This window comes from Scleropages formosus, chromosome 19 (assembly GCF_900964775.1).
Source record: "Scleropages formosus chromosome 19, fSclFor1.1, whole genome shotgun sequence".
NCBI lineage: Eukaryota > Metazoa > Chordata > Actinopteri > Osteoglossiformes > Osteoglossidae > Scleropages > Scleropages formosus.
In genome coordinates, this window is record NC_041824.1 from 16,340,054 (window position 1) to 16,361,604 (window position 21,551).

The 21,551-nt window shown below is 43.3% G+C and overlaps 1 protein-coding gene across 1 annotated transcript in view; it reads left to right on the forward strand.

Moving 5' to 3' along the window:
- The first annotated feature begins 7,415 nt into the window (after window positions 1–7,415).
- The window catches only part of LOC108939235 (formin-like protein 13), a 38,638-nt gene continuing 24,502 nt past the window's right edge, over window positions 7,416–21,551 (forward strand). Inside the window, exons 1-8 of the mRNA XM_018760394.2 lie at window positions 7,416–7,650; window positions 8,573–8,683; window positions 12,124–12,198; window positions 13,235–13,408; window positions 13,663–13,820; window positions 15,798–15,986; window positions 16,179–16,656; window positions 18,306–18,468. Coding sequence (XP_018615910.2) covers window positions 7,585–7,650; window positions 8,573–8,683; window positions 12,124–12,198; window positions 13,235–13,408; window positions 13,663–13,820; window positions 15,798–15,986; window positions 16,179–16,656; window positions 18,306–18,468 — 1,414 coding nt within the window. The 5' untranslated portion in view covers window positions 7,416–7,584. The remainder of the gene's footprint in view (window positions 7,651–8,572; window positions 8,684–12,123; window positions 12,199–13,234; window positions 13,409–13,662; window positions 13,821–15,797; window positions 15,987–16,178; window positions 16,657–18,305; window positions 18,469–21,551) is intronic.

Consider the following 21,551-nt stretch of genomic DNA (forward strand, 5'->3'; position numbering starts at 1 on the left):
TTCGTCAAATCTGCCTTTCTCAGAAAAACTTTTAGCATCCTCATGGGAGAGAGGGGAATAGCCAGGCTGTCTGGTATAGCACTTTGACAGGCACACATACTATAAGTACATGCATACAAATCTCTTTTTAAATTAATTCATGTGATGAAGCTCACTGCGGCCCTGTTTGGTTACTCTTTATTGATCCACGGAAGAATAAACTGCTTAATTTTACTATGCTCTAGCATAGGGTGATGGGGGGTGCAGTGGCGCAGTGGGTTGGACTGGGTCCTGCTCTCTAGTGGGTCTGGGGTTCGAGTCCCGCTTGGGGTGCCTTGCGACGGACTGGCGTCCCGTCCTGGGTGTGTCCCCTCCCCCTCCCCCTCCGGCCTTGCGCCCTGTGTTGCCGGGTTAGGCTCTGGCTCCCTACAACCCTGTATGGGACAAGTGGTTCAGAAAGTGTGTGTGTGTCTATTATAGAGTGCCAAAGTCTGTTTGTAGTAGACCTTCTTCCAATCAGTTCCATCTAGTGTTAGTCATTTGGTCAATATTCCACAGAACATAGCATTTGCGTGTAATATTTTACAACCACAATTCCAAAAAAGTTGGGAGAGTATGATGCAAATAAAAACAAAAATGAATGCTTTGTAAATTTACTTTGACTTGCATTCAAACAAAAACAGTATAAAGACAAGGTATTTTCATGTTTTATCTAATCAGCTGCATTGTTTTTTGAAGCTATGCAGTACATTTATTCTGAGATTTATTCTGAAATCATGTGCATTCGGATGTGGTTTTTGGCCTTGCCCTTTACACACCGAGATTTGACCGGATTCTTGAATCTTTTCATCATATTGTGCACTGTAGAGGATGAAATGCTCCAAATCCTACCGATTTGTCTTTGGGGAAAGTTGTTCTCAAAGTGCTGGATTATTTGCTGATGCATCTGTTGACAAATTGGTGAGCTTTGACCCATCCTTGCTTTTGAAGGACTAGGCCTTTCTTGGAGGTTCCTTATATACTGTAACACGATTGCCTCACCTGTTCCACATCACCATGTTATTTCAACTTGTCACATTGTTGCTAGTCTTAAATTACCCCGTCCCAACTTTTTTGAACGTGTTGCAGACATCAGTTTCAGAATAAACGCACGTATATACTCAAAAAACAATGCAGCCGATTAGGTCAAACATGAAATACCTAATTTTTATACCATTTTTGTCTGAATACAAGTCAAAGGAAATTTACAAATCACTCCTTTTTGTTTTTATGAGCATTTTCCATCCTATCCCAACTTTTTTGGAATTCTGGTTGTAGTCGGACACTCTGGGATGCAGTGATAATAATCAGATTAACTGTGTAATGTGAAAAATTATGAAACTTTTTAAAGAATTGAGGGATGTGTATATAAGAGTGGTGGAAGTCATACAAATACATAATTTTTACTATTGTCTGCTCAACATCTGTATTTTGATGTAGAATAAATACTGCTTTGGTCATAACTGTAATTGCAGGCCATATCAAAGACTGTATCAAAATACTGTAGAGAGAGAGAGCGAGAGAGAGAGCGAGAGAGAGAGAGAGAATCACATGACTTCAAGGAATCCCAGAAATATTCCAGGCAATATGGAGTTCACTTTAATCAGTAATTTTATATGTCCCTTCAAATTAAACTAGACAAGACACATTTTGTTCGTTGTTAGATTGGTGTCATAAATGCATAATACGTAAATGTACAATACACAAATATGTACTCTATATTTCTTTTCACTTCCTCACAAAGCCTATTAACTTTGGTTGCCCGTTTACAAAGTAACAATGTTGTCAGCTGATTTTTTGAAAAGTGAGTGATTTATTTGCAAATTATTTTTGGAAAAGAACTACCATCGTGATATATTGTGAAGTACTGACGTCATTACAGTTCTTACATGAATATCATGTGAGCGTGATACAAAAAGAGATGTGGGTTATTTTTTCCTCTGTATATTTAACTTGTTGTCGTCACACAATGCCTTTTGTGTAACTTCAACAGGTATGAACTTTCGAATTAGGACATGTCTTTTGACAATTCTTTTTTCAATAGGAGTAATCAGTTCTTTATTTTCTTTTTTTTTTTTTTTTTAAAAACTTCTCCTTTCCTTCAGCAATGGAGGAAATAGATGCACCTGCAATTAAAGGAAATTAAATTTCTCTGAATTCAGAGCTTGAGATATGTAGTATGACTAAGACGTAACCTTAAACCAGATGAGTGGATTGAAAAATGAATGAATTAATAAAAATGATCACTGTTAACGCATTAGCTGTGTGAAACTGCTACATGTTGCAGAACTCTGAAGAAGAGGGGAAGTGAGAGACCGCTGCGGACGTTTTGAATGTTTTGCGAAAGCCATCGTGCTTAGCTGTAGGTCCGGAAAGAACAGAAAAAGCTGGGCTCAGGCCAGGTTGTTCTTCACTGATCTGACGGGGATTTCTTTAATCCCAGGGGGGGTATGTGAAGATGCAAAAAAAAAATTTCTCCAGACGAGCAGGAAATTCCACAGAGGAACTACTAGAGACAGGCATCATGTAGATCCCCAGTGCCTGCCGAGACAACCTCCGCCGTGATCAGGTGTGCCATAAATGTCCATTCATGCCCTCTAAAATACACTCCACAATAGTTACAGAACTCCGCTTAGGGGACTATGGTACAGTGATTTCAGATTTCAGTCTTTTTGAGCAGTTATTATTATTATCTAAATGTATTTAATTCAGGGGGTGCGGTGGTGCAGTGGTGCAGTGGGTTGGACCACAGTCCTGCTCTCCAGTAGGTCTGGGGTTCGAATCCCGCTTGGGGTGCCTTGGGGCGGACTGGCGTCCCGTCCTGGGTGTGTCCCCTTCCCCCTCTGGCCTTACGCCCTGTGTTACTGGGTAGGCTCCGGTTCCCCGTGACCCCCTCTGGGACAAGCGGTTCTGAAAGTGTGTGTGTGTGTGTGTGTGTGTGTGTGTGTGTGTGTGTGTGTGTGTGTGTGTGTGTGTGTGTGTGTGTGTGTGTGTTTAATTCAGCGGGGTGCAGTGGTGCAGTGGGTTGGACCGGGTCCTGCTCCCTAGTGGGTCTGGGGTTCGAGTCCCGCTTGGGGTGCCTTGCGACAGACTGGCGTCCTGTCCTGGGTGTGTCCCCTCCCCCTCCAGCCTTACGCCCTGTGTTGCTGGGTTAGGCTCTGGTTCCCCGCAACCCCAAATGGGACAAGCGGTTCAGAAAATGTGTGTGTGTATTTAATTCACCATACAGAATATATGTGTTCTGGAGAAGACTCTATAGCAAAATTTATTAGAATTATAAATACTGTAAGAGCACTGTTATTACAGCCCTGCTGTGCACTGGCAGACACTGAAACACAAAGAAAAAAAATTTTGGGTAGTTTCCTGACCACAGACTGCTAAGAGAAACTAATATCTAAAATTAGGAGCAGCTTCTTTCAGCATTTTCAGTGTCTATGACAGAAGTGTTTTTACAGTGAATTGTTTTATTGCTATATAAAGCAACTGTTTTATCCTACTGAACAAGGAAAATAATATTTAAACTCTGGTTGCAATAGTATGTAGCATTATGTTGAAGGTCCTATGCAATATTCATAAACACTTCTATAATGTTAGATACTTACGCTTTTGTCATGAATTATGACAGGAAACATGATATGAAGAACTGGCAGCATAGTGGTTAAGTACAGAACTATTATTTTGTAAGACTGAACCCTTGAGCAATACATTGTGCTTAACCTGAACTGTACCAGTGAAATTTACATATTTAGCAGATGTTTTTCTTCAAAGCAACTTCCGGTGAGCTCTGGGTAGTGTTATCAGCCCACACACCTTATTTACCAAGGTGACTTACACTGATAGATGCACTACTTAGAATGGGTCACTCATCCATACATCAGTGGAACACACTCTCTCTGTCACTCACACACTATGGGGGAACAGCATGTCTTTGGACTGTGGGAGGAAACCAGAGCACCCAGAGGAAACCCATGCAGATACGAGGAGAACATGCAGACTCCGCACAGACTGAGTGGGGATCAAGCCCATACCCTATCACACCCCCCCAGGCACTGTGAGACAGCAGTGCTACTTGCTGTGCCGCCGTGCCATCCGTACGGAGCATTGCGTATGGAGCAATGGAGGTAGGGCTCTGCTGTGCCACAACGCCCACAAAAAGGCAACGGATGCCTCCGGATTCTAGACGTTTGAATCTCGTTGTATTGTCTCCTGTCACTTCTCGATGACATAAGAAGAAGAATACATCTTGAATGGACTAAGGTGGAAAAGGCTGGATAAGAACTCAAGCCAGAGACGCAACCACTAAGGTACTTTCAAGCCATCATAGAAGAACTAGTTCAGCAAACTCCACACAGACTGAGTAGGGGTCGAACCCATGACCTCTCACACCACCCAGGCACTATGAGACAGCAGTAATACTTGCTGTGCCACCACGCTGCCCAAGTAGCAATGAAATATTGGTGAATCAGGAAATTTTTATTGAATTCAAAAACAAAAAGCCTCTGTTGAGCAAAAGATAATGTGATGTTTGTCCGGGTAGAAAATGACAGCTGCATAGCAGCTTTGTCTTAAACAGGTTTGTTAGGCAGGGGTCAAACCTACTTCCTCAAAAGATCAGGGCCTCTTCAGAAGGGGGCGTGGCTAAGAACAGGAATGACAAGGTACGGGAACCAATCAGAGCCCTTCTTTGCCTCCTGCATGGTGACATCATTGTCATGTCCCCTCCCTCAAGCAGGGAGTATTATTGTTGTAGTGTTATTGTATTTATGCTCATTTATCACACTGAAAATTTTCTCCAAAGCAGCTTGCAGTGATTTACCCATATACACAGCTGGGTTTTCTTTATTGCAGTAATTCTGGAAAAAATCACCTTGCTCAAGGATACCACAGCAACAGGTGGGAGTTGATCCCATGTCCTTTGAGAGTTCTAATATGCTGCCAGGCTTTTTACAACTGCACAGAAGCACTTGTAAAAATTCTACATAATTATTACCCCACACACACACACTTGCTGAAACCACTCATCCCAAGTGGGGTCTCAATAAACCGGAGCCTAACCTGGCAACATTGGGCATAAGGCTGGAGGGGGAGGGGACACACCCAGGACAGGATGCCAGTCCATCGTAAGGCGCTCGAAGCAGGACTCGAACCCTAGACCCACCAGAAAGGAGGAGCTGGCCAAGCCCGTTGCACCACCACACCCCCAACATAATAATTATTATTCTATTCTATTCTATTCTATTCTATTCTATTCTGTAATAATAATTTACTTGTTCACTGTTGCTAACCACTTATTTATTTATCTATCTATCTATCTTACTTACAAGGATAGCTCTATACAAGGCAAGCAAAGTGCTTACACAGCTACAAGGTAACAATAAGCTGGTAACAGCCTCAGATGAGATATTGTGCTGAAGTGAATGAAAAGTACCTGTGTGGGGAAAACCCAGAAGAAGAATGAAGTGTCCGCTGGAAACGGATGGATTGCTGTCGGAGCTTGTCGACTTATTTGGTAACCCTGAGTGAACATGGAATGTATTTTATTTCCTGTTCCATTGATCATCATGCATAGTCGAAAATTTATGAAAAAATAATTGCTTATCAAATAGCAAAGTGGTTCTCCATACAATGCCTGTGAAGATCCCTGTGATTTTTTCATTGTGATGATAGTAGATAATAATGAAAAATTACCATCTTAACACACTGTGCTATCCAAATGGAAAATTACTGAAATCCATACACTGAAAAAAGTAACTCTGTGTCATTAAATTTGATGTGCATTTGCAGGAGTCCTGTTCAATATGAAAAAGATGGAGGGAAGTGTAAGAACAATAAATTTTGCACTTGATGCTGTTAAGTGTTTTATTTGTGGCATAATATAGTTTACACGAAATAGGCTTATGAATGGCATAGTTTTGATGTGAGTTGCAATATCCAGTTTAGATGTCCGAAGATATTTCATACAGCAGAACACATGGCTCATATCTGTTTCCAGCTTCTGACCTGCAACCTTATTCAGAAATTGTTAGCAGTTACACCATGCCATAAAGTGATGTGGTCATGCTGTACAGCTTTCACTAATATATTTATATACTATATTTATGTTTGTTTATCTACAAACATCTCATCTGCTGTGTTACTCATGATCTTTGTCATATTTTCTCACTGTTCATAACCCTCCCTTGCTCATAAGAAATTGACTGGACTTTAGGCTGGTCTTCTGTTGTTCATAACTTTCTTTTGTGAAATGATTATGTCAAGACCAGACCAAAATTGATTTTATGGTCAAGATCAGTTTTCTGCCAATCATCCTGAACTGGGAACATCTGCTTGTTGTCTTGTGACTGTTGAAACACCTTTGTATTTTAAGACCCAAACACTGTAGGTGGTCTTGGGAAAAAAACTTCAACCAACCAACCACCAATAACAACAACAGCAACAAAAGTTATTAAAATAGTACTACTACTGCTAATAATAATAATAACAAATGTGTGCGATTGCCATTTGATGGAATGGCATCCCACCCTGTCCCCTGGCTGCTTCCTGGATGACTTTAATATCTTGTTGAGTTCCCTTCCAACACTCCACTGATCCTCCTCTGTGTCTTCAACTTGCATCTCAAAGACATTCATACAGTCATTTCAGACTTCTGTCACTCCTGCAGGCTTTTAAACCCCCTTAAATCTGGCTGCTTGGTACTCCGATGGATAAGAGGTCCAAAATCAAAAGCCCAAAGGTTCTCATTTCTGCCTCCAATGTGCAGCAATGAGGTCCCTCCCTCACAGAACCGCTGAGTTCCTCTCAACGTTCAAGAAGGGTCTCGAAACACACTTCTCTCCAGATATCATATATCTGCTCCATAAACTTGCACTGCCTTATCTGTCAAATAGTATGAATTAATAGAACGAATAAATATGTACCTTGCCTCATGCCCTGTACTTCTGCGATAGACTCCAGACTACCAGGACCCTGACACTTGAACAACCAATTACTGACAGAAGGTCGTTTTCCATTCATAACGGCTCATAGAGCGACATACAGAAGGACAGCAGTGCCCCCTGCAGGGCAGTAGCCGGTAGTGCAGGTCAGACAAACGGACTCGAACACGTCGGGAGTAGCAGTGTTTCCGAACTTTTCGGAATTCATAATTCCCGCGCAGCTTAAGGACGACGCGTGCTGTCGTATTGTCGGTTTTAATTTTTTTTTATTTAAATAAAGATATGGCAAAGTCCATAAAACCATATTAAATAAGCACTACACAAATATAAGTGCCAGTTTGGGGCTCTCTCTCTCTCTCTCTCTCTCTCTCTCACTCTCACTCTCACTGTGTGTGGGTGTGTGTGTGAGACCTGCGCCAGGTGAGCGCTCCCGCTCTCTTCCTCCATCGCTCATTTCCCGTTGTTCTCTTCACAGAAGGAAGTTGGCTGAGCTGTGACTTCTCGAAAAAACAACACACACACACCCACACAAAAACTCACGTAACAAAGAAAGAAAACTGATACCGTTCAACTCAAGTTTTACGTTTCCGAAGGTGAAAAGAGCAGGACTGGGGGACTCGATGAGGACTCGATGACGACGACGACGACGATGATGATGATGAGCGCACCCGCGGAGCACAAGCGCACCGTGCCGCAGGTAGGAGCGAGACAGACACGCGCCGTGATGGAACAACAACGTGACGCTCCGCTCCTGTCTTTGAAAAAATTATCTATCTAATAATTACACTGTCCTTACACTCCATTAGTCTTTCTTACATCAAAACCAGTGTAATTGCGAGCCACCTGTTTATTATTTATATTTAACTCTCATACCCGGCGTAAACTAGCTGGATGGGTGGTGGTGGTGGTGGTGGTGGTGATGGGGGGGGACTATGGCATCGTTACCAGGGCAACACAATAAGGGACTGGTAAGGTTACTACACTGACTGCAAGTCCGCATTCCTCCATGAAGCGTACACTGTTTGATCTCAAGTTGAGGAACCACATTTTCTTCCTGAATTTCTTGTCAACCTCAGTTCACTTTGGAACCTGGAAATAGGAACTCGGTGAGATACAGTACTGAAGCTGAGCCACTATTGGACCCTATTATTATTATTATTATTATTATTATTACTACTACTACTACTACTACTACTACTAATAATAATAATAATAATAATAAGCTGATACCTTTGTCCAAGGCATTTTACAGTGTTAGATATTCAATTTTACAGTGATTTACTCATTTACACAGCAGGGTATCAAGTCAAAGTGAGTACCGTGATCAAACATACTGCAATAAGACATACATTTGAAAAGAAGAGACTTCAGATGGAAGGTAATTGCCGTGTAATCGGTGAGGAATGAGCTACTTGTATGGTCACTGTGACCAAGCCCACAATAAAGGTTGTGATCAGCATGGGTTTGACCCCGGTGCCACCAGGTCATACTGCCACGAGGAGGTCGTCATGGAATACGTTGTGCCCTTAAGTGTAAAGTGTCCCGCAGCACAAGAGGAATGGTCTCAGAGATTGGCCTGTGTGATGATCTCCTTGTGTTTGTCGCCCTCTCTTCCTCAGCTCAGCAATGAGCTGCAGCTGCGCATTATGCACAAGGTGAAGAACGGCGAGCTGAGCATTGAGGACGCCCTGAAAGAGGCCAGAGAGGAGACGTGCCGCTCGGCTGCAGACGTAAGGACTTGTTCTCAGATGAGCCACAGGGCTTGACTTTATGTTCTGTGTGTGGGTGGGATTGGGCATGATGGAAAAGAGCCTGTTCTCTGCGGGCGATTCGGTACAGCGAACAGGAACCTTGTCTCTTTCTGATTAGTTTCATTATGTCACTACTAATGGAGCTAGTTGTTTAAGGTGAAAAGGGGTTGTGAGATGTGAATGAGGAAGTAAATTTTGAATTGCCAACGTATTATGAGCTTAGCTTGATTTATGCGCAGTGTACATTGCTCTCTGTGCCAGTGTTTGATTGCTGGTCGCTGGTGCATATTCACCGCGGTTTATTGCTCCACTATACAGTGTCCTATTGTATGTTTTTTTTTTTTGACTGTGTTTTTCCTGAACTTTCCATGGAAGGTTTTTAATCAAATGAACTTTTTTGTACAGATGATAATATTCTATTAAAAAAACAGGTAATGTATGCACTCTAACTGATTAATTATAAAATAAATGCAAGTAGCTTCCTGAGGTCTTGAATATTAATTATAAAATAATCAGTCAACCCCATAAAATGATGTGCTGTACAGTAAAAAACTGTGAAAACAGCTTATGACAATACAGTGCTGCTTGAAAATATTTGAACCCTACAGTGATGGTCATTATTGTTGTATACAATTTAAAAATAAACTTATAAATAAATTATTATGATTTACACACCTGATTCTACTTACTTGGTTTAAACAATGCAACTTGGGGTTCACTTAATTTTGCTCCTGCACTACTTCCATTTTTTTGTACTACACACATGATTTCCGCTCTTAAGCCAACATATGGAATTGGTCATTACACACATATTATGTCACGTGAGAAAGACCGCTTCTTATTAAATTATCATTTCGTGTTAAAACTAAGGGACACAAGGGGTTCACATACTTTCAAGCAGTGCTATATATACACTTTCTTTGTACAACAGGCTTATTATTCAGTACAACAGCATTTTGTCCATTATGCGGTCATTTTACTGTCAGATCAGATATTATATTCTGTTCAATGGCTTGCATCAGACTTCTGCATCACTAGAACAAAAATACACACTTTATAACTCAAACTCAGCAGTTTTCAGTCCCTCAGTGGTGTCAGTTTGGCTATTTCCCCACTAACTTCAGATGTCCTTTTTGTGGTTTGGACAAGGGCATAATAAACAGTACAACCACACACGCGAGCCTTCAGCACCAAAGCAGGTGATTCCTAACAGCACCATTCCTATCCCTGGTTACTGTTTCAGAACAGCCATTCAACATGACAACAAAGTAATCCTGGAATTAAAACTCATTTAAGAAAATCATAGCATACAATAAACGAATGAAACCATCCTGCGATGGACTCGAGTGACATCCAGTGTGTACCTCTCTTAGCCTCGTGATTCCGGGGTAACACCCTAACCGCCGTGGCCCTGACAAAAACAAGAGGTTAACCAAAGTTAGTGAGTGAGTTAGTGATGAGTTAAACTGTGTGCTGAAATTGAATTATGCTTAGTGCAAGGCAACATGAGAGAACTGCTTGTTATTTCAGTCTCCACCAATCATAACCATTGATTAACGTCACTAATCTCACAGCTGAAACAGCAGATTCAACGTTATGAATTGATCATTTACTTGGACACTTTTATCCAAAGCAAGTTACAATGTTAAGCTTCATAAAAATATTTACCCATTTATACATCTGGGCAATTTTTACTGGAGCAATTTAAGATATGAATCTTGGAGCCCCAGAGGATTTTTTATTTCCCTTTCCTCTTGGCGGTTTTGTTTCTTCTGTGGCCAGTTGGCTTACTTTCAGCATTAATAACATAGTTATTACAGTAATGTATAGTTAACCTTTTATTAATATTATGTCTCTGATCCTTTCTTTGGTGCTTTCTGTCACTGTATGAGAAGAACACTATAAAAATAAATTAAATTCAACTCAGCCTTACTCTAGGCTACTGCAGCATGAGCAGGGATTCAAACCCGAGTTATTTGAATCTTTATAAAAATAAACTATAAATATGTAACATTTATCCGAGTCATTGTGGTACACAGCATCCTTTCAGTCAGCAGGACTGAGGACAGACTGAAGGTATGGGCTTTTATTTGTGGTATTTGCAGAAATAGTGACTGGGGAGGGATACCAGTAAGGAGCTTCACACGGGGAAGGTCCACGAAACAGATTCTTTCTTGAACGTGTTCCCTGTGGTCTCCTTCTTAGGGTTGTCTACCTTCCCACTGCTGGGGAATGGTTAAATCAAGGGTTTCCTCATGAGAACATTGTGGGCAAGTGGGTTTGAACTGCCTCCCTAGGCTGCTGTGGCATTAATAAAATACCCTTACAGTAGGATAAATAAAACATTAAACTGACAATCAAGGGGCCGTGGTGCGGTGTGGCATGGCATGGCGGGTTCAGCCAGTGCCTGCTGTGTGGTGGGTCTGGGGTTTGAGCCCTGCTTGGGGTACCTTGTGATGGACTGACATCCTGTCCTGGGTGTGTCCCCTCCCCCTTTGGCCTTGTGCCCTGTGTTGCCAGGTAAGGCTTTGGGACAAGCGGTTGTTGGCGATGGATGGATTGACAATCAAGCGATGATCTAGTGTCAAACATTCATTCATGTTGCTACATGGTACCATCATAGTGTCCTTGTGCTTTGCAGAATGAAAGCCATGTGCAGTGATCACAGGAACTATATTATAAACATTTGTGAGGCAAATTGTCAATTTATTTCTATCCATAGTGTACCTTGCCTCACACCCTATGCTTGTGGGGTGCAACTCTGCATTGGACAAACTATTTTCTTTTAAAATTTAATGAAATATTAATAAAAATATCAATAATTTAATTCATATTAATATTAATCATTATGAATTAAAATTAATTAAATTAATAGACAACCTATAAAATATCTTAGTCTTATCATTGCAATATGTAAAAATACCTTTTATTTTGGTGTTTTAGTTAACCCTGCGATGGGCTAGCACTCCATCCTGGGTGTAACCCCTTTCAGGCTTGCACCCAGTGATTCCAGGATAGGCTCCAGACCCCTGCAACCTGACCAGGACAAGCAGTTAATGGATGGATGAATGGATTTTAATTAATATTACAGTTCTGTTCTTCATATGGGAAACAATTATTTTTCTTACCAAAATATGTAATGGTAATTCAAACCCTTACACATGGAAATTCTCACAAGAGGATGATTTCACAAAATGAATTGTCCTCTTTCAGTGTGGGAAGGGTACGGATAAATCTGATCTGATGTAAGCAATGTGCTTCTCGCAGGAATGCAGACATGAACACCTGTCTCAATGAATGAGACTTGTTAATAAAGAAGTGCTCAACTTTTTCCAGCATAGGATCAGTAGAGAAATACTGGTGGTTTAGTAAAATTTACTGCAGCTTTTGTACGACTTATTCTCCTCTTGCCACTCCAGGTGGACAGCACTTCACAGTATAACTTCAGTGTGTACAAGTTCAATCGGTACCGCTGGCAGAAACGCGTCTTGCAGGTAAGCGCCTCTACACGGCAGAGCAGTTGGTTGCAGCTTGAGTCACAGCTGCTCCTCTGTGTCCTTATTTATCCTTTGCATTTGAAAGAATTTATATTATCAATATTAAAAAAATCTTTCAAGGGTGTCATGGCCCAGATGGAAGCTAAAAAAAAATCATTCTCAATGGAAGTGATAGATGACAAACTTAAAACTTTGAAACGTGAATCGAAGGAGCCGGTGTTGCTATAACGGTCCGTACTGTCTCTGCAATCTTCCATAAATATGATGAACTCTGTCTTTAGATCATTGAGAAGATCATTTCAGGAAAAAAATGTAAAGCACTTCAAAGCACGTAATTAAAAACACGTGCGGCGCTGAGCCATTTCCCCTGCGCACTCTGTGACAGGAATAAATACATATATTTTTCTATATGGTTTTTGAGATACATGTCTTTGGGCTCAGAGTTAAGTGCAGTCTTTTATAAGCTCTTTTTATATGTTCATAACTTGTTGTCGAGTGACACCGCTATAAGTAATCTTTCTTCTGTGTAAAAGCCTTGTAACAAGGTGGTGCAGCAGGTGGTGCTACCACCTCACTGCACCTAGGCTGTTTGGGCAAAGGTTTGAATCCAGCTCAGTCTGTATGGTGTTAAGATGTTCTCTTTATGCCTGTGTGAGTTTCCTCTGGGTGCTCTGGTTTCCACCCACAGTCTAAAAGCATGCAGTTCAGGTGAATTGGAAGCTCTAAATTGCCAGTAGTGTGTGTGGCATCCTGTCCAAGGGGTACTCCCCTTGCCTTGCACCCAGTAATTCTGGGATTGACCGCAGACCTCTGCAACCCTGAACAGGACAAGCCTTACTGAAAGAGCTTGATTCACTTGTGTAATGTAAAATTTTAAAAATAAACATTACTCACAGTGAATTTACATGTTTTGCATTTTGTAAACATTAAGTGTAGTTAGTTCAACGGCCCAGATCAGGGAAGGGATACTAGCACGTGGACCACTAATGCTAATCAACACCCTCAAGGTCTTCTCTGGCTGTGCTGTGTCCAGATTGACTTCAAAACTAGAGTGCTCTGCAGTATCGAGAAGGGCATTGTCAAGCGGCAGATCCCCTTCCATGTAGTGAAGAGTTGCGAGGATGGAGTTGCAGCCAAGTTTTGCATCTCATTCCGGGAGCGGCATGACTACGAGCTGGAGGCCACCTCACTGGAGGACAAGCACAAGGTGAGGCTCGGTCTCTTCTCTGTTTAGCTCGTGAGCCTCGTTCACATTGGTCTAGTGCTAGTGGAAAGGGAAGCGTCTCGAAAAGTTCTGGAAGAAGTGCTGGGGTCCGTGTGGTTTCTTGCCTGTGGCTGGGTTGAGAGCTGTTGGAACCTGAGAACTTTGTGGGCAAGACGGTGTACCTGAACATCTGCCTGAACTGGTGGCACGCAGTGTTGGCTGCTGTACGGCAACTTGGAGCGGCTCCTGTGTTTCAGATAATCCAGCTGGTGAATAAGATCATCCATGGAAATATATATACCAGCCCTGGGCGTGTGGATGCAGAGACCCGTGATCAGCCTCTCCAGCCGAACTGTCTCCGTGAGGGTCAGCTGTACCTTCAGAGGGGTGGCCTGGCCTCCATTAGATGGGTCAAGTATGAACATGCTTGTTCTCCTTTTGTCCTCCTCTTCTCTTTGTCCCCTGTTTGTCCTGTTTCTGAAAAAACCTGGTGACCTCTTTGAGTCTAACCCATGTGAGGAAACAGCATCTCGCGAGCAGAACACGTGTCAGTCCCACTAAGGGGAAATGAGAAATGGCCTGGGCAGGTCCGTTAATACAAAGGCTGTTCATCAAAGAGCAGAGTGTTCTAGAAACTGCTTCGTTCCTGTTTCTCTCAAGGGTGACGTGCTTCTGCACACAGAGGTCTCGTAACCCCAGCTGAGTGGGCGTGATAGAGGAGAAGTAGAGAGCAGGACTGGAGGCCACACAATAGTGTTAGTGTGTGGAACCTCTCAGGTGGCATGACCGCTGCACACATGACGCCTTGGCTCTAAAGAACTGCCGAAGCACTGAGGCGAAAGAAGAGCGGACCGTGTATTGGGGTGGCACGGTGACACCTTGTATTGCGCCTGGGCTGTGGGAACTTGGGTTTGAATATTCCTTAGTCTGTGTAGAGTTTGCACGTTCTCTCCGTGTTCGTGTGGCTTTCCTCCAGCAGACTGAAGACATGTTTCAGCTCAGTCGGTGACCTTAAATTGCCCATAATGTGTGGGTTTGTTATTGAATAGGTGTATGTGCTAATCATGTGATAGGTGTGCACCCAATCCAGGGTGTTCCCTGCCACCCACCCTATATTTCCAGGATACGTGTCGGACTTGGTTTTGCATGGCACGCTGGGAGTTTCAGTAGACGATCGACATGCTCCGGCTTAGCGTGTCAGCAATACCTCTTGTAGTTGGTATTTATAATTAGGCAAACCTAATTGTCAAGGGACAGCTAAATTTGGGGGCACCAAATTTTGCTACTCAAATCAAAAAATAAATTGTGTCCTTGGTAAAAATAAATAAACAAAACGTTTCTCGATAATAAAGTTTTATTAGAAAATTGAAGGTCTGTCGCTTTATATAGTCAGGAAACATCATATGATGTTCTCTGCCTCATGTCTTTGAAATGGCAACACTTTACAGGTAACACTTTCTGTGAAGCACACTTGGTTGCAATAAATCTGTTCTTTCCCTTAACAAATTTCAGCCTTAAAATGTTTGCTTTTCAGTCCTTTTTCATTCAATGTACCATAAATGGCTACTGTGAATATATAATGTTCACGTATGCATTATCATACATAATCTTTGGATCTAAAGGTTGCAGGTTTGATCCCCATCTCCAGCTGTTATACCCTTGAGCAAAGTACTTACAATAAATTGCTCCAGTAAATGTCCCAGCTGTATAAATGGTATAATAATTGTAAGCCTGTGATAATTGTACCCTTACCATTGTAATTCGCTTTGGAGAAAAGTATCAGCTAAACAAATAAATGTAAAATGTATGTAAATGTAATCAAACAAATAACATTTGTGAATCCGAAGTTTATTTTCCTTTCATAATGTGTCTATTTAAAATGAATAATTTTTCTCATATACAGTATAAATCTACATACAATGCTGCTTGAAAGTATGCAGACCCCTAGTGTCTCTGTGTTTTACCACAAAATGGTTAATGAGAAGCAGTATTTCTCAAGTGACATAACAGGTGTGTAATGATCAGTTACATATGTTGCTTGAGAGGAGCTCTTTGTGTAGTAGAAACACGGTAGTACTGCAGGAGCAAAAACAAGTGAAGCCCAAGCTGTGTTGGTTAAACCAAGTAGGGAAGTAGAATCAGGTCTGTAAATCATAATCATCTATTCGTTTTATAACGTTATTTTAAGATTTTATTCAAGAATAATGACCATCCCTATACGGCGCACATGCTTTGATGCAGCGCTGTATGCACATGAACGTTCACCTTCATTCATTTTGAGGTGGTTATTCATTTTGAAAGTCTGAAGGGTCCCGGGTGGATTCTTACCTTGGGGTGCAAAAACCCCGAGTGGCAGCAATACGTCAACTTCACTCTCCTGTCCATCTCTCAGGTACACTGTTCGTCTCCATGAAGGACAGCTGTCCCTGCTTCCCGTCACTGTTAACGTGGGTGGTGTTGGCATCTGTACCGCCCCCCAGACCCAGACCACCGTGATCCATTTCTCAGACGGGAATGCCAGTGTGGAAAAACCACGCAGCTGTGACACCTTCACGCTCATCACCAAGATCAATGAGTATCTGTAAGTCTGCCATAGACTGAAAAGGGTGTGGTGGGACAAGCCGAGACTGTCCGACCCAGACAAGAAGGCTCATCATGGGACACCAGAACCACTAGGGAGCTCTTTGGAGCATCACATTAGTTGCTGTTCCTTTCCATCTTCATGCTCTGCATTGTGTGCTTGGCTGTTGCTCAGTTGTTACTCTCTGTGCAGGTTCCGGGTGCCCGTCTCTGCTCAGACAAACAGCACAGAGGCCATCGCGGCTGAGCGGGACGAGTGGGTTCGAGCCATAGATGAGCTCTGCCTGGTCTGGAAGCACCGGCTCCAGGCAGAGAACCAGAGCCTTTATGAGATCATCCCTGAACCAGGGGGAACCAATAAGAGCGGGGAGGTTGGCAAGAGGAGCCCTTCCCCTCAGGCACAGGAGGCCCAGTTAGCAAGCTCACCTGATGAAGACAGAGACAGAGCCATACCTCCAGTGCCAACAGCACGCTCACCCCCACCAGCCTACCTTTCCCCCAAACCCTGTGACCACCCAAAGTCTGCGCTTTTAGTGCCTGTGTTTCCCGGGCTGCCGCTACCCATTGCCCCCCCAGTCCCTGCTCCCCCTCCCTTGCCAAGCAGATTGAATGTCACACCGACATCCAGGAAGACCAAGGCCTTTCACTGGGATGTGGTCGCTCATGACAAGGTAAACATCTCTGCCTCATGGATTCTCACTGAATCTGCATGTCAGCGTAATTGATCAGTGCGGCATCAACGATTTAGTTTAGTTCAGTGTAAATTCACCGAAAGCATTGTGATGGTGTTACTGTATACACTTTTCTGGCATTTTCTGTACCTAATTTGTTCCTGAAATGCCTTTATAGTGACAATCCAGAAAATGGATATAATTAGGGTGGCTAATATGGGCATAAGTGGGTAGAGTTAGGGCTGCAGATGTTAGCACAGTGGTTAGAGCTGCTGCCTTTGGAGCTGCAGGTTGCAGGTTTAAGTCTCACCTCCAGCTGTAGTACACTTGAGTAGTATACTTGTCCTAAATTGCTCCAGTAAAATGACATAGTTGTATACTATAAATGGGTAAGTAATTGTAAAATAGCTTAACATTGTAAGTTGCTTTGAATGAAAGTGTTAGCTAAATGAATAAATGTAATTATTACATTGAACTAAATGGGAAAAAATTCAAACTTGTTCCAAAGCCATCTGAGTTCACAAAAATGACCCTGAATACCTAATCGTATCATAACTTAAAAAATAACACACACACTTTTGGAACCGCTTGTCCCATACGGGGTTGCGGGGAGCCAGAGCCTAACCCAGCAACGCAGGGCGTAATGCTGGAGGAGGAGGGGACACACCCAGGACAGGATGCCGGTCCATCGCAAGGCACCCCAAGTGGGACTCGAACCCCAGACCCACCAGAGAGCAGGACCTGGTCCAACCCACTGCGCCACTGCACCCCCCCAGAATAAATAACAATGGATAAGAATATTATGTCAATACAGTAATAAAAAATAAAGAATGAATAAAGTCAACTTATTAGGGGGTGCGGTGGCGCAGTGGGTTGGACCACAGTTCTGCTCTCTGGTGGGTCTGGGGTTCGAGTCCCACTTGGGGTGCGACAGACTGGCGTCCCGTTCTGGGTGTGTCCCCTCCCCCTCCGGCCTTACGCCCTGTGTTACCGGGTAGGCTCCGGTTCCCCGCGACCCCCTATGGGACAAGCGGTTCTGAAAATGTGTGTGTGTGTGTGAAGTCAACTTACCGTAATAATGTGCACCAATCAACTTGAACAAGGGGGAGATGGGAGGTGATGGTGTTGAGCGTAACTTCTGTGAGAAGAAGAAGCTTGAGCACATTTTGAGCCCTTGCCTTTATTTCTTTTGGTACATGGGTTATGTTCACTGGTGGTTTTGAGTGTTTTGTCTCCACATTAAATGTGTTTTAGCACCTCTTACGTTTCATCTGTTTTCCCACTTCTTTTATGAGCTTTTTTCATCTCCTGCTCTTCTTTGGGACCAATGCTCCTAAATTTGTGCAGAAAAATCATTGAAAAGTGATTTGAGTGAAAATTCTTATAGAATCACACTACTAATATTCACTGTATGGAGTTAAAATGTGGGTAATGACTGTATGGATACAATGGAGTGGGTGTATTTTGTCAATGAGTAGGTGCGTGGCCTTTACTCTGCAGTTTAACCCTTTGTGTTGGAACACCTTAAGCTCATAATGATACTGTTCGTCAAGCTGAAGCAGTTCGGGCCCACTAGAGAAGACGAACCTTCTCTATATGCTGCGACCTTTGCGATGGAACTGACAGCGGCTTTCTTTGTCACACGACAGGTTGGCAAGTCCCTGTGGGCGCAGCGTGATGCAAGTACTGTTCGGATCGACACAGCCCGCCTATACGAGCAGTTTGGCATCCAGGACTCTGCGTGTCCTGGGAGCGTCGACCCCCTCAATAACCAGCACATCATGCTGAACCAGAAGGTCGCCCACAACTTCAGTGAGTGACGCTTTTGATTGAAGCCATGCTTAGCACCAGCTTTTTGCGTCAGCTAACGTTTTGCTTAACGTTTAGCGAACGTGCCTGTGTCTCATCCTCTCCATAATCTCACTTTCATGGAATCTCTACTAGCAGAGCGGCTGAAACAGTGCGTGTTAAACTTTGGTTTCACTTTACCGTGAGCTGTGAACAGGCTTTTCCAGCTCTGCAGTAATGTGAGCGAGCGCATGCTGATGCGCTTTATATGAGCGCTACGTACTTGGGGCTTTTGGTTTCCGTGCTTCTATGCGGTGGCGGGGGGGAGGTTATGTCATTTCTAGGTGTGATACTGAACACATCCATTCTGATTTATATGTTACACATTTGTGTGGGAAGGAAGAAGTGGTAATTTGAACAGCGCGGCCAAACTGACGTGGAACAGGTGTCATGGGGATGGAAAGGGGGCAGGGTGTGATTCCTCCATCTGGGCCCGCCAGGTGGCATCATTTCTCCTGGGATATTGGGGGTCTAGGTGTTGGGGAAGAGCAGTCCATCAATCACAGACATTTCCTGGGCCAGCAAAGCCACTGCTGGGAGAATTCAGTAAATAAATACTTCCCTTCATCGTTTGATTTTGAACATATGTAAAAAAGCATCTGATGCCCAAGTTCTGCAATAAAATGACATAACTAGGCCACCGTAGTTTCCCCGTAGATCATAGAAAAATGAAAAGGCAGTTTCATTCATCCAACCTTTATCAGTGCTGTCACGAGTGGAGGGACTCAAACTATTTATAGGGGTGGATGTAGGGTGGATCTCGACTTGCGCACAACACCAGTTCATCCCGGGCTTCTCATAATGGCTTTAGAAATAGTCGTCCTGTGATCTCCAGTTCTTTGGCTAAATTTATGTAGCTGCTGAAATCCCACGAGAGTGAAGAAACAGCTGCATCAGTGCAAGACTGTCAATAATTAGCAATACTCTGGCTCATACTTGCGTATTTGCGGTATTGCTCATGCATAACGGGAGATCATTGGGGCTGATGTTATGCATTCATTTGCATTTCTTGTCGCAGATTTATTCCCAGGCAAAATGGTATCATTTGCAGAGAGTTCATTAGTCATCCCCGGGGAGATGAAGCACTCCCTGCTGAACCCCCTGGAGGACCAGCGGGAGTGTGGCGAGATGGTCGGGTCCGGTCCCTCCGCCAGGTGGCAGCATGCAATCAGGTTCCTGCCATTCTTGGGGCATAAGCTCAAGATACGGATGAAACAGAGCCAGATTGTTCCTGAGACTGTCAGAGAATAAACTCCTCACCGGAGATGGGGGAAAAATGCCAGGATGTGGGTCGACTGAAATATCCACCTTGGCAAATAAGGATCCGCAATAAGTAACTATATTTGTAGCGTTAGAGCTGGGGCCGTGAGCACTTTATTGTGCATTAGGTGGGTCTCCATCCACTCGTGAAAATGCACATGCAAACTGCACTGCATGTCAGCTGCCAGAACTTGTGGCGTCCAGACAAATGCAAATTGCTGTGGTAATTAGTGTAGAAACTGTTGGAAAAAACCAAACTAAGTTGGAGGATGTATAAACAAGGTTTAACTTGTAAGGTACCGGTGACTGCAAGCTGTGTCTGAAGAACCCTTTAAAAAAAATAAGTACCACAAGGGATGACATGGAGCTGTGAGCTTACATTATATTTATTTTGTAACAGACACTTCTCTCCACAGTGACTTCCAGTGAACTCTGTGTAGTGTTACCAGCCCACACACCTTATTCACCAAGGTGACTTACACTGGGTCACTCATCCATACATCAGTGGAACACACATTCTCTCTCTGTCACTCACACACTACGGGGGAACCTGAACAGCATGTCTTTGGACGGTGGGAGGAAACCAAAGCACTCGGAGGAAACCCACACAGACACAGGGAGAACATGCAAACTCCACATAGACTGAGCAGGGATTGAACCCATATCCTCTTCCACCCCCAGGCACTGTGAGTGCTACTTGCTGTGCCGCCCCACTTCATGTTCTTGATTTAAGATAGCCATTGGTGTAGTGATAGATGTCATGATTAGCTGAGAATAATAATTAGTTTAATTCCTATAGTTGATGCATTTCTCCAAAGTGGTAATTACATTAATTCTTATAAGTGATGCCTTTCTTCAAAGTGACTTATACTGTAAAGGTCATTACAATTATTTACCCATTTATACAGCTGGGCAATTTCACTGGAGTAATTTAGAGTAAGTACCTTGTTTAAGAAGGGGGGTGCAGTGGCGTGGTCTGGGTCCTGCTCTTCGGTGGGTCTGGGATTCGAGTCCCACTTGGGGTGCCTTGTGAGGGACTGGTGTCCCATCCTGGGTGTGTCCCCTCCCCCTCCGGCCTTACGCCCTGTGTGCCGGGTTAGGCTCCGTTTCCTTGTGCACTGTATGGGGCGAGCGGTTCGGACGGACCTTGTTTAAGGGAACTGCAACTGGGATTCAAACCCACAATATTTGGGTCCAAAGGCAATAGCAGCTCAAACCACTGCACTACCAGCTGTCACATAAAAAAATGTCACAATAATATTACAAACATTGTAGTAACCTTTAAAAGCAGGTTGACAAAAAATAAACAGGGTGCAATAATGAAATAATGAGAATAAATTTACAGCAAGTCATCTTAAAAAGTACAATGAATACATCAACAAAATTAAACAGCGACCTGAACACAAAGACACTGTAGCAGAGATAATCGTAGAACAAATTGTAAGAGAGAAAGGGAGAAGAAAGGAAGCACATTAATTTGTCAGCTGAAAGCCGAGTCAACTGGAACGTAGGAAACAGTGTAGGTTTTGGCCGATGAAGAGTTTGTCAGATTATGACATAAAGACTGAAAGAATCACTAAATGCAGAAGACGGAAACGAAGCTTGAGATGATGGATGGGGAGGCCAGTTGGCGAGCTGCCTCTCACCAGGAAGGAGACAGGTGCGTTCGCCTTGTAACCGTAGAAATGAGTGAGTAGCTGACGACCGTAGAATTTTACTGGATCTCGGTGCTTGACCGGGGAGATCAGTCGTGCCTTCAGCACCAAGGAGGTGTGTCTACTGTGTTT